Here is a 16,911-nt window from a genome sequence, read left to right as displayed (position 1 = left end):
TTTTAAAAACTATATAGTATATTCAGTATAGTCAAAACAAAAGGCAAGGACTTAGGAAAATCCAAACTCCAAGGTGGTGGTTGCCTCCAAGAGCGAGTGTGGGAAAGGGACAGGGGAGGAGTCCTAGGTGGTGTGAACAGTTCTGATAATGTTTAAGTTCTTACTTGAGGGGCGGAGGAGTCACATTCATTGATGTCCACTATATTATTATATTCTCCAGCTTAGATACATATATATTTAAACAGTTTTATTTAGGTATAATTGAATACAGTAAAATGCACACATTTAAAGTATAGAATGTGACTAGTTTTGACATATATACACTCATAAAACAATTACTATAATCAAGATAGCAAATCCATCCTCCTGGTCTTTTGGAATCCCTTTGTCCCACCCCTGTCTGCATCCCTCCCATCCCTGAACAACCCTTACTCTGCCTCCTGTCACTGTACTTAGTTGGCACCTTCTAGAATTTCATGTGACTGGGATGGTACAGTAGGTGCTCTATTTTTGTCTGGCTTCTGTCACTCAGCATGATTATCCTGAGATTCATCCATGCTGTCACAGGTACCAATGGTTCTTCCTCTTCACCGCTGAGTACTTCATCACAGGTTTATACCACAAAGTGTTTATCCACCAGGCACACAGTCCAGATATCTTTGTGTGTATGATCTATCACCTTAGAAAACTCAACCCGACTGCAGTAGACAAGGATGGAAAAGTTAGAGGACAAAAGAGGCTACTGCGACTGTCCTCCAGGCAAGAGAGGATATGGTTTGAGGTACGGGCAGCGATTTTTAAAAGCAGACTATGGATGTGGACTGACCAGATCCACTCCTTAGCCTTTCATGCAGTAGCCATGTGACCTCAGTTCGCCTGTCTGCAAAGGGAATTACACCCAACTCACAGGATCATAGAGGGGATTAATGACTCATGAATTCAAACACTTAGCATGGAGCCTGGCACATAGTAAGCATTTAGTAAATGTTTGCTAATATCGTCATCAATTTAATGAGTGAATGATTGAACAAAAATTTAAAGAGGTAAAACTGCCAGGCCCTGCTGCTGGCCTGTTTCTCAAGCTGCGTGATGGCACCATTGACTGAACCTGGGGACAGGAGGCTGGATGAAAGGGTCACACTGTCAGCTTGAAACCTGTGTCCTTGGTCATCTAAAAGTTGATGCCCAGGGGCAAACCTGTTGAAGTGTTGATGGAGAAGGTCAAGAAGAGAAAAGGAGGGACTGGCATGGGGAGTGACAATCCAGAGCAAAAGGCTCCAAAGAAAACAGAGAACGCAGCCAGAGCAGGTAGTGAGCTGGGCTGGGACAGAGCAGAGTCACCGGGCAAATACAGGATGCTCAGTCAAATCTGAATTCCAGATAAATAATGCATAAGTTTTTAGTATAAGCATGGCCCATGCAATATGTTATGCTAAAAAAATTGTGGGCTGTTTATCCGAAATTCAGATTTAACTGAGCACCCTCCATTTTTATTTGCTAAATGTGATCACCCCAAATGTGTCGGGCCACCCCCAACAGGAAGAACTTGGCCTCTGTTATAAAAGTGAATAGGAAGGTGGGGAAGAAGGCAGGCAGGCTTGCTGAGGCAGGAAGGATGTCTGAAGAGAAAGAAGAAGGGTACGTTGGTCAGGCGGAGTTAGCAAAGTTCTGAAAAAGGGTGAATGGGTCAGCGCAGGAGCAGACGATCAACATGTGATGTCTCGAGAGGCTCAGGTACCAACGTGCCGCAAAGAGAGAGTCGATGATTTGGTTTTATTTATAGCTCGAGTTTTGTCAGACAGAAAGTCAGAAAGACAAAGGAATCAGGCTAGTAGGAACACAGTTACTGAACTAATGAGACATGGAATCTAGGTTGGATGGGGTGGTAAGTGAAGGAAGGAGGCAAGAAGGGGCTAGGAGAGAGCATAGTTTTTAATTTTCTAGAACACTCCAGCTGGACAATGAAGTCAAAAGTCTAAATAATATTTGGAGGCCTGGATAGCTTATTTCTATTTCTTTGGTAAAATTTTCCACTTGTCCATAAATTATATCCATTAATGTTTTTCCTTAACGGGGCTTTATAATCAGTTAATTTAGTCATTGCAGGGCTGCCCCTCTTCCCTTTGTAAATCAGGCAAGTTGCTACTTACCCAGTTGTTGGGTGGTATGGTTGTGCCATTTTCACGGGTACAGTCATGCCAGATATAATAATCAGTATATTTCCCTGTCCGTGTCCGACTCAATTGAAACCAATCATGTTTATCACTGGTGTGGTTTGGTATGAAATCAATTATTAATTTTAAACCTGATGAGTGAAAACATTTCAAATATTAGGAAAAGGCTGTATTAGAATATTATACAATGTGGCATGTGCACACGCTTGTAATCCCAGCACTTTGGGAGGCCAAAGCAGGAGAATCGCCAGGAGGTTGAGACCAGCCTGGGCAAGATAGTAAGATACATTTCTATTTTTTTTGAGACAGAGCCTCAAGCTGTCCCCCTGGGTAGAGTGCTGTGGCATCACAGCTCACAGCAACCTCCAACTCCTGGGCTCACGCTAGTCTCCTGCCTCAGCCTCCCAAGTAGCTGGGACCACAGGCACCCACCACAACGCCTATTTTTTGGTTGCAGCCATCATTGTTGTTTGGCGGGCCCAGGCTAGATTCGAACCTGCCACCTTGGATGTATGTGGCTGGTGCCTTAGCCACTTGAGCCACAGGCACCAAGCCCATTTCTATTTTTTTTAAAAAGAGTAACACATTACAGTTAAGGGGAAAAAATGCTTTAAGCATTTGGAGACGTGCCTTTCTCAACCCTCACCCCCATCCCATCCACTTCCCATTTAATGTACCTTTATTATGTATGGCTGCAACCAGATTCTCAAAATCTTTCATTGTTCCAAAAATGGGATCAATTTCTTGGAAGTCGTCAATACCATATCTGAAATCTTTAAGGGATGATTTATAAAATGAAGTAATCCAAATAGTCTTTGCATTTAAAGTTGTGATGTAGTCCAATTTATCTTGAATACCTGAAAGAACAAGTCAAGGTCTTGAGTAAATCTGTTTATTCATTTTAATTAAAGAATTAAAAATTTAGCAAATATGCCTAAGATACAGGGTGGCCATAAAGTTACTATTTTAAATTACACATGAATTTTACGGCTACCCCGTGTATTTGGGATTTTGTCAAATATAAGTAAACTTCAAACAGCAGGGTCTAGCTCTACACTTAACATCAAATTAGTCATCTGGCAATAAATGGTGACCTTTAACACAGATGGTTAGCCTTTTTAAAATCTGCAACTTGTTCATATTTAATATTTAAAGCCAAGGCCACAGTATTGTTACTTTGCATGGTTTCTGAGCCCTTAGTCTAGGCCAAGTGTGAGGCTAAGTGTCAAGTAACAAAAGCAGAGTAACACATGCCCCAACCCCAACGGTCACATGGTCTAAGCCGCACTACCCAGTCTAGTAGTCCCTTGCCATGTGACTAGCCTGGACTGAGATGTGCTGTAGGAGAAAAACACACACCAGATTTTGAAGACCCAGTACAAAAAGAAAGAATGAAAAATATCCCATTGCTATTTTTATACTGATTACTCATTGAAATGATACATGGATATATGGGATTGAACAAAATTTATTAAAATTAATTTCACATGTTTTTTTTTCCTTTCCTTAATGTGGCTGCCAGAAAATGTATAATTCTATAAGTGGCTCATATCACCTTTCCGGTGGACAGTGTTGGTCCAGCAAACGTAGACAGGCAGGAATGGGATGACACCAGACTAGAGGAAGAGCTATGGAAGGGCCAAGAAAGAGCTTGCAGGACAGACAGGGGCTAGCTCTGACTGCCTGGGGCAGAGGAAGGCCCTGAGAGGACAGGGAGAGAGAAGGTCACAGGAGGGCATGGGCAAGGGGGTCAGAGTGAAGGGCTTCCAGAAATGGAAAGGAGAGAACCAGATACACAGGGCATGTCTAAAAAGGGGTGACAAAAGTTACCTACAGACTAGGGAAGCCATACAACGAGGGGCTGCAACAAGGAGCTGGAAGGTGCGTTCCTGCCAACATTTGAGGGGCTTTTTGTTTTACTCTCAGGCTTTGCACCAACTGAATTTGAACCTTTTCCCTTGCTCACTTACAGAGGAAGCCAAGAATTTACACAAAAGAGAAGTTTAGGTTTGGCTGAGAAGAGCTGTGGAAGTGAAACTCTTTGTGTTTGAACTTGGTGGGATGATTAGCAGATAGTGTGTTTTTGCTTCTGGTTCAGAATGCTAAAAGCAGATTCAGAGACTTGAGTCAAGTATTCGATCTCCAGCACCTTTCTGTGTGATCTCCATGTGGCTTCCTAGCATCAGAGACTTTCAGGGTCCACATAGCAAGTGAAGGTCAGTAAGACCAAAGCAGCAAGTCACCAGACCCCTGGGATCTAAGCTCTTCCCCATAACATGCTTATTTTTGCCCTCTCTGTGCCCCATTTTCCCCAGACTATGGCTGTGAGATCTTACAGGGTATCATCAGGCAACAAAGGGTTTTGATCTAAGCCAGAACAGTAGCACAACCTAGCTTAAGAATAGACAGGCACAAAGTACACAAGAGATCCCGGCCCCACACTCCAGGGGAGGAAGGCAATCACCGAAACCAAACTGAAGCCTGAGATGGTTTCTTCATGATAATAATAACAATGAAACCCCCTCAACCCCCAAAGACTACTGACTACAGGAAGTAACAGTCCTTCAAGGAAAAGTTATTGGAAATGACAAAGGTTAGATCTGATTAGAAACTGCCATGTGTATTAGAATTTTTGGTCTATCTAGAAAGAGATTAGGAAGGCAGTGCCAGGAAGTGGACAGATTATCTCTGGATTTAGAGATTTTCAGTCTATTCAGTTAAAACAGCACTTTTGCTAAGCAGTCACTGTAAAAAAGGCAGCGGGTGCTAAGGTCATGTGGCAGGGGGAACGGAAGCCACTTAGCTATGTTACAAGGCGGGATCAAAGGGTGCTAGAGACACAGTGGAAAGCACCGGAGTCCGGGGAGGGAGCCCGTGCTCTGATGGGGGAGATTTCACAAAGATGAAAGAAGGCAAATGGGTTTGAACTCCACCTTGAAGGACAGAGCTATTATTCTTCAATTAGGGACAATGCAGGTGGATGTTAAAAAGAGAAAATGCGTGTGTAAAAGAAAGCCTCTTTTTGTTATGAAGGAAAGTTGGTGGTTTTAAGAGTTCATTTGTAACGTTTAAAAGATGTAAAAGATAATGTCTAAAAGATTCAACCCATTCCTATTTCCCACGCTGCCATCATTCTGTTTTATTTTCTTCAAACCAATTATTATTGGAAAACATTAGCTTATTAGTTTGTTTCGTACTGTTGCCCTTTAATTAGGGTAACCATACCAACAAATTGGCTCAGGACCATCCCCGTATGCCTCGCATCACTTCCGTCTTAGCAGTATGCTCCTTTGAGCAATACACTTTAAACATTCTCTACACATAACTCCCCGAGGAATGATTAGCTTTTAAAAAGTAATTTTTCACCTTTTCCCCCAGAGATCAGTTCTCACTATATTGTCCAGTCTAGACTCAAACAAGGCTCCACTTCAGCCTCCTGCGTAGCTGGGATTGCAGAGCGCCCCCGCATCCGGCTTAGTTTTCACTACTGTTTGCTATTAACATGAACTTTGTTTTAAACAATCCTTAATTCAAGTAACAATGAACATACACTATGGTTTTTATCCTTCCCTTCATTTCTTGGGACTTAAATGTTAACATTCAGCCCATATGCCTTTTAAAGACATCACATCATTTTTTCTAACATATTTTTTATGCTGTACTCACTAATAAGCTCTCAGCCACACGGCCAAACTACCCACATCATAGCCTGGGAAAGCAATTCTAGCTGTCACTCGGACACAGTCAGCTACAAAGTGCATAGAAGCAGGAAATGAATTTTAGGGGAAAACTCGTCCTACCAAGAAGTAGACTTGATATCCAAACAAGCCAACGTACTTAGTAGGCAATCAATTAAGCAACTCATTTGGCTCTGAGGCGGGCAGCAAATAGCCTTTTATCAAGTAGAAGAACTGCTAGGTCCTACTGAGTAATTTCTTTTTAATATCATAAACAAAAAGAAACTGAGCATGACCAGTCATACTGGAATGTGCTTAGGGAACGATCCAGGCAGGATTTGGTTTCAAGGAACGAGAGAGCAATAAACCAGCCTCATCCTGGCTGTCTCCCTGAGCTACCGCAGGTTACGCACCTTTCAGATCTCCGTTCCCATCCTTGTTACTGTCCTTGAAAGACCTCGGGTAGATCTGGTACATGGGCCCCTCCTGCCACCAGTCAAGACACTTTGGAGAGATGATGATGATGGCTATGGTGATCCCAATGAGCACAAGCACAGAAGCTACAGTGAGCCAGAAGAGGACCTCCCGGGGCACCCGGTAGCGGGCCTGGCCCGAGAACTGGAACAGCACTTCCTTGGGCATCCCTGCGTAGGGCTGGACACCCTGGAAGTCAGGCTCCCCGGAGCCCGTGACACCCACTGCACCGTGCTGCAGGCTGTCTGCTGAGCTGCCTGGATCTGGGTCCTGCTCTAGGTTGTCTTCATTTTGGACGAATCCGTTGTTTATCCGACATCCCTCCGTACTCATCTTGATAGAGTCTCTCTTGCTTTCGTCCTCAGCCATGTCTCATCAGCTCACCCCTTCGGAGTGCCTTCCTACAGGAACGCAGGTGGAAATGTGGCTTGCTGAATGCTTGTTCTTGTTAATGAGCTTTGCGTGGTTTATAAATAAACCTGGCTGGACAAAGTCCAGCCAAGGAATAAAGGTTAAAGGTAAAGGGGGTTTAAAAGAAATTCTCTTCACATCTGTGAAACTGCTTTAGTTACAGTAACAATAATGAGAGGGTTGGGTTCCAGAGTGGAGTGGGGCAGAGGAGAGAAACAGAACAAAGAGGCATGGTTCCATTGTAATGTAAGATGTTGCTTTGTTGAATACTCCAGCGTTCATAGCAGCATTATTCACAGTAGTGGAAAGGTGGAAACAACACCAATGTCCATCAGTAGATGAATGGATAAACGAAATGTGTTGTACACATACAATGGAATCTAGTCTTAAAGAGGACTGGAAATCTGACATATGCTACAACATGGATGAACCTTGAAAGCACTGTGCTAAGTGAAATAAGCCAGGCAAACAAGCAAACAAACAAATGAAGGCGGGGAGGGGAAAAGCACGTTTAAGTGCCTTACTAGCAGTAAACAGTTAAAACTACCACTAACGAATTGTTCAATCACAAATTAGCGTAGAATACATTTGCGAGTCTGAGAAAACTGCATTAAAGTTAGAGGTGATTTCCTAGGAGATTTTCAAACCTTAAAAGAATGTAATGATTCGTGATTTCCATTTGATCAGCAGCACTTACACAGCTCTATGAATCATTTGATCAGATAATGAGATCTTTTTTTTCTTTAAATGAAGAAAGTTATCTGAGTCCCTAATCTTACTGTTGTTTTTTTTTTGTTTTGTTTTGTTTTGTTTTGTAGACTGACTTAGAAGCAGTGTACAGAGGAATGAGCTACTTGATTGATCGTGGCCAAATTTAAATGAGCAGATTCCAACAGCCGGCTCATTGAACACATCCAAATGACTGGCCTCTTCAATCATTCGTTACTAATTATGCACATTGAATCCTTTATTTTTGTTTCTTATTATTGTTCTATCTCTGAAATACATAATGAAAATTTTTACTTCAGGGCTGATTCTTTTTTTTTTTTTTTGCAGTTTTTGGCCAGGGCTGGGTTTGAAACCACCACCGCTGGCATATGGGGCCAGTACCCTACTCCTTTGAGCCACAGGGGCCACTCTCAGGGCTGATTCTTGAAGTTGAGTTACTATTTGGGGAAGAAAAACAATGGACAAAAATTTCATAGTTTTAAAATAATTTTAGGCTCGGCGCCTATAGCTCAACTGGCTAAGGCGCCAGCCACGTACACCTAAGGTGGTGGGTTCGAATCCCCAGCCCGGACCTGCCAAAACAACAATGACGGCTGCAACCAAAAAATAGCGGGGCGTTGTGGCGGGCGCCTGTGGTCCCAGCTACTTGGGAGGCGGAGGCAGGAGACTTGCTTGAGCCCAGGAGTTGGAGGTTGCTGTGAGCTGTAATGCCACGGCACTCTACCCAGGGGGACAGCTTGAGGCTCTGTCTCAAAAAAAAATAATAATAATAATAATTTTAAATTATTAAAAAACCTTTAATGACAAACCTTAAATTCTAAATGGACAATCATATTAATTCAGAGAAAATCCCACCTCACAGCACCGTATCTTCGTGGCAGAAGTATTACATATCCTCTTCTCCACAGTTTATTTAACAACATCAATGATACTTTGAACTTTCAGAACATGCAAAGTACAAGCATTTTAAGAACAACCTAGAATAATGATCTGGTCTCTGGTGGGAGGATCTTTTAAATTTCAGATTTATATGAGGGTACAAATGATTAGGTCACATTGTTCATTTTATTAGGTGAAATCCAAGTGGTAGCAGAGCCCTTCACCCAGGAGGTGTGCCATATACCCTTACATTGGGAGGATTTTTTTTTAATAATAAAAGGAATTATAAAAGAAGATTGGTTGAATTGATTGGATAAACCTTCAAATTCAAATTCATTATATTACAAAACACACTCATTGGAGAGTATGCTGTCACCTTCAAAGTACTCCTGCTGGCCATGTGGTGACCCAAGTGATACTCAGCAATGAGTTATGTAGCACTTTTTCTATAATGAGTTTGCAAACTTAATTGTCTCACCTCATAAGATAAATTGGGAAATGTATTTATAATAAATATACCAAAGAACTTGTCTTTAACACTAAAGGGACGTGTATATTGTTAGACATTATGTACCCACATATGAAATTTTTTATCAATTTTAAAATATAAATGTCAGTAGGAAACTTTAAAAAAGAATATAAACAGATATTTCACACAAATACTAATATCAGAAAAATAAATAAGCACTTTCAATCACATTAGCAAAGAATTTTTTAAAAGATAGTAGAGCTTGGCCGGGTGCAGCGGCCCACACCTGTAATCAACCCTAGCACTCTGGGAGTCTGAGGTGGGTAGATTGCTTGAGCAAGAGAGAGACCCCATCTCTACTAAAAATAGAAAAATTAGCCAGGCATTGTAGCAGGTGCCTGTGGTCTCAACTAATCAGGAGGCTGAGATAAGAGGATCAGGAGCGTAGGAGTTTGAGGTTGCTGTGAGTTAGGCTGATGCCATGGCACTCTAGCCTGGGGCAACAGAGAGAGACTCTGTCTCAAAAAAAAAAAGAAAAAAGAAGATAGTAGCGCTGGCAAGGGTCCAGTATAAACAGACAGTAATCCTTGCAAGTAATTTGGCAATGTGTATCATGAGCTTTAACATTTATTTTAAGGTAATAAAGTGAGGCTACCCCTTCTGGAATTTAAAACAAAAACTCCCTAAAAATAAAGAGGTGAGAATAGATAGGTCAAGAGATCAGTTAAACATATTGGAGTCACCAAAAATAGACTACAATATAAGGGAATATGTAAGAAATTCTAAAATAGGTAAAGGTAACATTTCAAATCACAGAGAAAAAGAAAGATTATTTAGGCAGCTAGATAACAGCCTAGCTATTCTGAAAAGCAAATAAAGCTAAAAGGGTGTGCCAGCTCATACCTACAATCCCAGCACTTTAAGAGGCAAACATATTTTCAGAGATTTTTTAATGACATGGGAAAAAAATTCACATTATTGTATTGAATAGAAAAGTTTAAGATATAAAGAAATTGTCCTGATTATGTAAAAAAGTGTTATGTTTACTTGTAAAGTCCTGCTAGAAAACATGTTTAAAGTGTTAATCTCTGTGTTCTAAGATTATTGGTGACACTCATTATGTTACTTTTTTTTTTTTAGGGAGGAGTCCTTTTATTGAAGAGCTGGATGGCAACTGCCTCATCATTATGTTCTTTAAACCATTTTGGATCTAAGTTTTCTTTTTTTTTTTTAGAGATAGAGTCTCACTGTGGCCCTCAGTAGAGTGCTGTGGTGTTGATACTGGATTTTTGACTTTAGATTTCCAGGCTCTTGGTCTTGACGATTCGATGAATGAATCGATGGACCACAGGATGGACAGTAAGTTAGGTTTTATTTACAGAGGTACTATTACAGCTCTTACAAAGAGCCAAACCTCCTTGTAGAGCAGGGTATAAATGTTACAGCTCTTACAAAGAGCCAGACCTCCTTGTAGAGCAGGATGCAAGTGTTACAGCTCTTACAAAGAGCCAAACTTCCTTGCAGAACAGGATCCAAGTGTTACAACACTTCCTCTTTCTCCCTCAGAGGTCTGCAACAGTCTGCTAAAGTCTTGCTCTTCTGCTCTATCTTCCTGGAAGGTCTGCAACGATCTGCCCCTAGGCTCTTTACTCAGGGGTTTATATAGGGTCAGTTGTCCAATGAGCTGAGAGCTTAGCTGATTGGTCTATAAAATAGACCAGTCAGGAGCAGGATTGAAAATGGACCAATCAGGGATGCACCAGAAGAATCACCAGTGTTTTCCCCTGATCACCAGTCTTTTTTGTTACTGGAGCCTCTAGTGGGAGAAGAAAGCTCCCCCTTTGGCTCCAGCCTGCCAGTTTCTGTGCCAGCTGTTGCCAAGGCAGAGCCGACAGGTCCTCTAGCGCCACTCTACTGGAGGCTCCCCACCGCTTGCTCCAGCCTGCCGGTTCCTTTGTTGGCTGCTGCCGTCAAGACAGAGGTGGCAGGTTCCCCAGCCCCACTAGGCTGAGCTGGCTGAGGTGCCACTTTTCCAGTATCAGTGTCACAGCTCACAGCAACCTCCAGCTCTTGGGCTTAGGCAATTCTCTTGCCTCAGCCTCCTGAGTGGCTGGGACTACAGGCGCCCACCATGATCCTTGGCTATTTTTTTGTTGCAGTTTGGCTGGGGCAGGGTTCCAACCCACCATCCTTGGTATATGGGGCTGGCACCCTACTCACGGATCCACAGGCGCTGCCCAAGGATCTAAGTTTTCTATAATACATGTGTATTATTCTTTCATGGAAAAAGGTTAAGTTAGGGAAGGCCAAGTTGGAAATCTGTGTAGTACTTCCTCAGCAGATGGCACATTTCAGTGTAAGGGTGAAAGTAACTCCTCCCAGGAATAGCCGCCCAGAACTCATAAACACCCCATACTATCCGAACTAAAGAAAAAAAGAAAACACACATCCAATTAACAAGTATTGAAACACTGCAAGGGAAGAAGTTGACAGCAATCTGGAGAAAATATCTACAAAGCTAAGGACTTCAAGCAAGTACAAAGGTATCAGTCCTACTGACTTTCAAAGGATTTAAAGGAAATACTGATGGTAGAAACCCAATGTTTCTATAGAAATTTATAGAATTTATATGTTGTTAAAATATATATTTTAATGTTGTTAAAACATAAATAAGAAATAAGAACATGAAGAAAGCTCTAAAAACTAATCTGGATAATCACAACAAAAATATCAGAGCTAATAAAAATAAACCAGCTCAAAAAATCCAAACCCCAGGAATAAAACAAAGAAGATGAAATACCTAGAAAATAGATGGCAGAACAATGGAGAATAGCACAGGAGCCAGACACATCCTGCAAGGAAACCAGGACACAAGCATATAGAAGCCACAATTAATGAAAATCTGCGCGGAATGAATTTCAAAGCAATCACCTCAAAAAGTCACTCAGCAGCAAACCCACCAAAGTGACACATGGCATTTACAATGTTAGGTTTGTAAATACTTAGGATTTTGCCATGTTGCTTTAACCTGTTCACCAGACTGGCTCACAGAGGCTGAGCTAAGGGTCGGGTATGTCCCATGGTCAGCTCTAAGTTCACAGCAGCTACTTCAGTGCATGGTGCACTATTAAATGAATAAAAGATTAGTTACTGAAAGATGAATAGACTGAAACTTATATGCTTTAGAAAAAGAAAGAGGGGCTTGGCACCTGTAGCTGAGTGAGTAGGGCACCAGCCACATACACCAAAGGGGGCAGGCTCCATCCGGGTCTGGGCCTGCTAAACAACAATGACAACTGCAACCAAAAAACAGCTGGGCGTTGTGGTGGGTGCCTGTAGTCCCAGCTACTTGGGAGGCTGAGGCAAGAGAATGGCTTAAGCCCAAGAGGTGGAGGTTGCTGTGAGCTGTGATGCCACAGCATTCTACCAAGGGTGACACTGTGAGACTCTGTCTCAACAACAACAATAAAAAAAAAAAAACAAGAGGAAGAAGGAGGAGAAGGAGCAAAGAGAGAAGGAAAGTAGAACGTACATTTATCACGTCTCTTAGCCACATGTTCTTGACATGACACAGTTTAATAAGTGAAATTTTAAGGCAGAGAAAGTGAGGTAAAGCCCTTCCTCCACCATTTGCTCTCTGAACGATCTTAGGCAAATTTGCCAGCTTCTCTAAGCCTCTGTTACCTTAGCTGTGAAATTTGATTTGGTTGTGGGGTTAATATTATAAATATAGTTCAGGAGAAAATTTTTATTTTATTTTTTGAGATAGAGTCTTACTTTGTTGCCCTGGGTAGAGTGCCTCAAACTCTTAGACTCAGGCAATCCTCTTGTCTCAGCCTCCTGAGTAGCTGGGACTACAGGTGCCCCCCACAATGCCCAGCTATTTTTTAGAGACAGGGTCTCACTCTTACTCGGGTGGTCTGGAACTCCTGAGATCAAGCAATCCACCCACCTTTGCCTCCCAGAGTGCTAGGATTATGTCCATAAGCCACCTTGCCTTACCTAGAGAAAATGTTTTTAAAAATAGTTCTAGGCCAGGCATGGTGGCTCACGTCTGTAATTCTAATACTTTAGGAGGCCAAGGCAGGAGGATCTCTTAAGGCCAGGAGTTCAAAGTTATAGTGAGCTATGATCACACCACTGCATTCCAGCCTGGGCAACAGAGTCTCCTAAAAGATAGAAAACAAAAAGAAAGAAAGAAAAATTTAGAAAAAGAATTAATGCAAATATATAAAATTAACAGCCAAGTTACATTCAGTAAGAGATTCAAAAATTGCCAAATGGGCTCGGCACCTGTGGCTCAAGTGGCTAAGGCACCAGCCACATACACTTAAGGTGGCAGGTTCGAATCCAGCCCAGGCCTGCCAAAACAACAATGACCACTGCAACCAAAAAATAGCCGGGCATTGTGGCGGGTGCCTGTGGTCCCAGCTACTTGGGAGGCTGAGGCAGGAGACTAGCTTGAGACCAGGAGTTGGAGGTTGCTGTGAGCTGTGATGCCATAGCAATCTACTCAGGGGGACAGCTTAAGGCTCTGTCTCAAAATAAAATCAAATAAAATAAAAATAAAAATTGCCAAATTGTATATAAGAAAGTAATATGTAATTGCATGAAAGTACCTTCTTAATGGTATTAAAGAAATACAAATCAAAACATTATTTAGGTATAGCATAGGTTAATTGTATTAATAGCCCAATTAATGACCTCCCCATAGCCACACCTTTTATCCTACAACTTCTTAGTCCCTTCACACACTGAATGTGGCCATGTAACTTGCTTTGGCATATGGGACAGCAACAAACTCAACACAGAAACAGGCTTTAAAAGTGCAGTGCATTTCTGCCTGTCTTTGGGACCCCTGCCGTCACCTGAGAAGATGCCCCACGGGTCTGTTGGAGGGTGTGGGAGGAAGGCTGGGGACCTGGTTGGGGTCCCCCATCCAGAGCCTTCCTAGACCAGATAGCCCACAGCTGAACTGCAGTTGACCAAGAGCCATGAGTAAGCCCAGCAAGATCAGCAAAACTGCCCAGCCACAGCTGTGGAGTCATGAAAATGAATAAATGATTAGGTTACTTTTTGGTTTTTGGCATTTAAAAAACAACTTTAATGAGAGATAACTGAGAAACAATAAACCGTACACATTTAAAGTACACAGCTGGTAAGTTTTATAATGTGTACACACCTATGCCACTATCACCACAATCAAAATAAGACGTCTGTGAGCTGCAAAAATTTCTTGGTTCCCCTTTGTAATCTCTCCCTCCTTCCCTTCCCTGCAACACACTCCCCAGGCCCCCTCACTCTCAGCCAATCACCAATCTGCTTTCTATCACCATTTTCTAGGATTTTATATAAATCGAGTCATATATGTAGTATGTATTCTTTGTTAGTCTGGTTTCTTTTATTCATGGACGTTATTTTGAGATTTATCCTGTATCAATAGTTTATTCTTTTTATTAGCTAATTAACTTTTCTTAGAGCAGTGTGAGGTTTATAGAAAAAATGAGCAGAAAATACAGAGTTCTATATGCCCTCTCTCCCCTTTCCACCCCCAGATTACCTTATTTTTAGCAGCTTGCATCAGTGTGGTACATTTGATGTTCAAGGATGAACCAGGGCCGATAGATTAGATTAACTGAAGCCCATAGTTCACATTAAGGTTCACTGCCGGTGCTCTAACTCTCTGTGCTTTGACGAAGGTATAGTGACACGTCTCCACTCCCGCAGCATCATCCGAGCAGCTGCTCTGCCCTAAACATCCTCTGCGCTCCACCTGTTCATCCCTCATTCCCTCCTCTCACCCGCACTTGTGACCGCTAATCTTTTCACTGTCCCTGTAGTTTGGCCTTTTCAAGAGTGTCACGTCATTAGAATAAAATAGCATTAGCCTTTACAGACTGGCTTCTTTTCAAATTTCAGGTTGACATGAGGGTACAAACGTTTAGGCGACATTGTTTTGCTTCCATGGTAAAATTCAAGCTGTTGGCTCGGCACCTGTGGCTCAAGTGGCTGAGGCACTGGCCACATACACCTGAGCTGGCAGGTTCAAATCCAGCCCAGGCCACCAAACAACAATGATGGCTGCAACCAAAAAATAGCCGGGCATTGTGGCAGGTGCCTGTGGTCCCAGCTACTTGGGAGGGGGAGGCAGGAGACTCGCTTGAGCCCAGGAGTTGGAGGTTGCTGTGAGCTGTGATGCCATAGCACTCTATCCAGGGCCACAGCTTGAGGCTCTGTCTCCAAAATAAATAAATAAATAATAAAGTTCAAGCTGTAGTTGAGCCCTTCACCCAGGGGGGTGTGCTGTCTGCCCCAACATCGTGCACATTAGGCGAGGACTTGCCAATCACCTCCCTCCTCCCCTTTCCTGTTCCCTCCTCGTCTTCACTAGAATATACTCGTGCTTTCTTTCATGTGGACAGGTAGTTGTTTACAAGCTGACTTTTTGACCTCAGCAATATGCATTTAAGTTTCCTTCATGTTTCTTCATTGTCTGATGGCTCATATCCTTTATTGCTGAATCATAACCCATTGTGTGGATGGACTACACTATCTGTTGCAAGACTTCTTAGTTGCTTTCGCGTTTTGACAATGATGAAGAAAGGCGCTATAAACATTTAGATTTGGGTTTTTGTGTAGACATAAATTTCCAACTCATTTGGGTAAATGCCAAGTAATGTGATTGCTGGCGCACATGACAAGACCACATTTAGCTTTGTAATAAACTGCCAGGCTGGCTCCCCAAGTGGCTCAGGCCACCTCCTTGCCAGCGTTCAGTCTTGTGTTATATTTGCCATTCTGATAGGAGTGCAGTGGTAGCTCATTGTTGTTCAGTACATTCCTTTTTTATTACTGAGCAGTATTCCATTTTTTTTTTTCTTTTGAGACAAAGCTTCACTTTGTTGTCCCTGGTAGAGTGCCATGGCATTATAGCTAACGGCAACTCAAACTCTTGGGCTCAAGTGATCCTCTTGCCTCAGCCTCCCAAGTAGCTGGGACTACAGGCACCCGCCACAATATCCAGCTAGTTTTTTTTTTTTAGAGATGGGGTCTCACTCTTACTCAGGCTGGTCTCGAACTGGTGAGCTCAAGCTATCAACCTGCCTCGGCAGGTTGGGATTACAGACGTAAGCCACCACGCTCAGCCAGCAGTATTCCATTTTAAGAAAATAACACCATATATGTGTAAGTGGATGTTTGGATTTTTTTCACCTATTATAAATAAAACTTGAACAATCACGTGCAAGTCTTTGTAAGGACATGGCTTCCTTTTCTCTTAGATAACCACACGGTAAGTGTATGTTTAACTGTTAAGAAACTGCCGCACCGTTTCGGCAAGCTGTCACATCATTTACGTTCCCTTCAGTGTGGTGTCTGAGTATGCCAGTTCTTCCACACCCTGCCAGTACTCGCTATGCTAAGTCTGTTTAATGGCAGTGATTCTGGTACATAGGTAGTAGTAGCTCACTGTGGTTTTGATTGGTACTTTCCTGATGATGGGGAATATCTTTTCTTGTGCTTATTTGCCATCCGACTATCTGCCTTGGTGCAGCTGATGCTGGGAGGGGGTGTCTCCCTTCTGTCTAAATGTATTTCTTCAATGTGGTCTCCATGTTGCCTGCTGTGGGCTTCCTCTTAGCATTCTGGCTTGGTCCCGAAGGAGAGAGAAGGCAAGGCAGAAACTGTCGTTTTAGAGACCCAGCCTCCTAAGTGACACAGCGCGTTTTTGACTATACTTTTTGTGCCAAGTCTAGAGTCAACATGTGAAGGAATTTATAAGAGGTTATGGGACAAAGGGCATGGGTACAACAGGCTATTAATTGGGCTATTTATGCAATTAATACATTGTGTACTTTTTTTATTGTGGTAAAAAACAAACTTACCTTCTTAATCATTTGTAAGTATACAGCCAGTAGTGTGAGGTATATTCACATTGCTATGAAACTAATCCACAGAACTTTTTCATCCCACCCGTCTGAAACAGGATACCCATTATATAACTCCCCTGCTCCTCCTCCGCCCAGCCCCTGGGAACCACCATTTTACTTCCCTCCGTAGAGTGCCGTGCCATCACCGCTCAAAGTAACCTCAAACTCCT

The 16,911-nt window shown here is 42.5% G+C and overlaps 1 protein-coding gene across 1 annotated transcript in view; it reads right to left on the bottom strand.

The window, feature by feature from the left end:
* SLC3A1 (solute carrier family 3 member 1) overlaps positions 1–6,766 on the bottom strand; it is a 30,865-nt gene extending 24,099 nt beyond the window's left edge. The window contains exons 1-3 of the mRNA XM_012804033.1: positions 6,265–6,766; positions 2,852–3,031; positions 2,151–2,305 (exon numbers count right to left, since the gene is read on the bottom strand). Of these exons, the coding sequence (XP_012659487.1) occupies positions 2,151–2,305; positions 2,852–3,031; positions 6,265–6,694 (765 nt within the window). The 5' untranslated portion in view covers positions 6,695–6,766. The remainder of the gene's footprint in view (positions 1–2,150; positions 2,306–2,851; positions 3,032–6,264) is intronic.
* Positions 6,767–16,911: the final 10,145 nt, after the last annotated feature.

The sequence above is a fragment of the Otolemur garnettii genome, unplaced genomic scaffold (assembly GCF_000181295.1).
Source record: "Otolemur garnettii isolate 467f Iridium unplaced genomic scaffold, OtoGar3 scaffold00024, whole genome shotgun sequence".
Classification (NCBI taxonomy): domain Eukaryota; kingdom Metazoa; phylum Chordata; class Mammalia; order Primates; family Galagidae; genus Otolemur; species Otolemur garnettii.
Note: the sequence above shows the minus strand (reverse complement) of the source record. Positions and strands in the feature narration are given on the sequence as shown.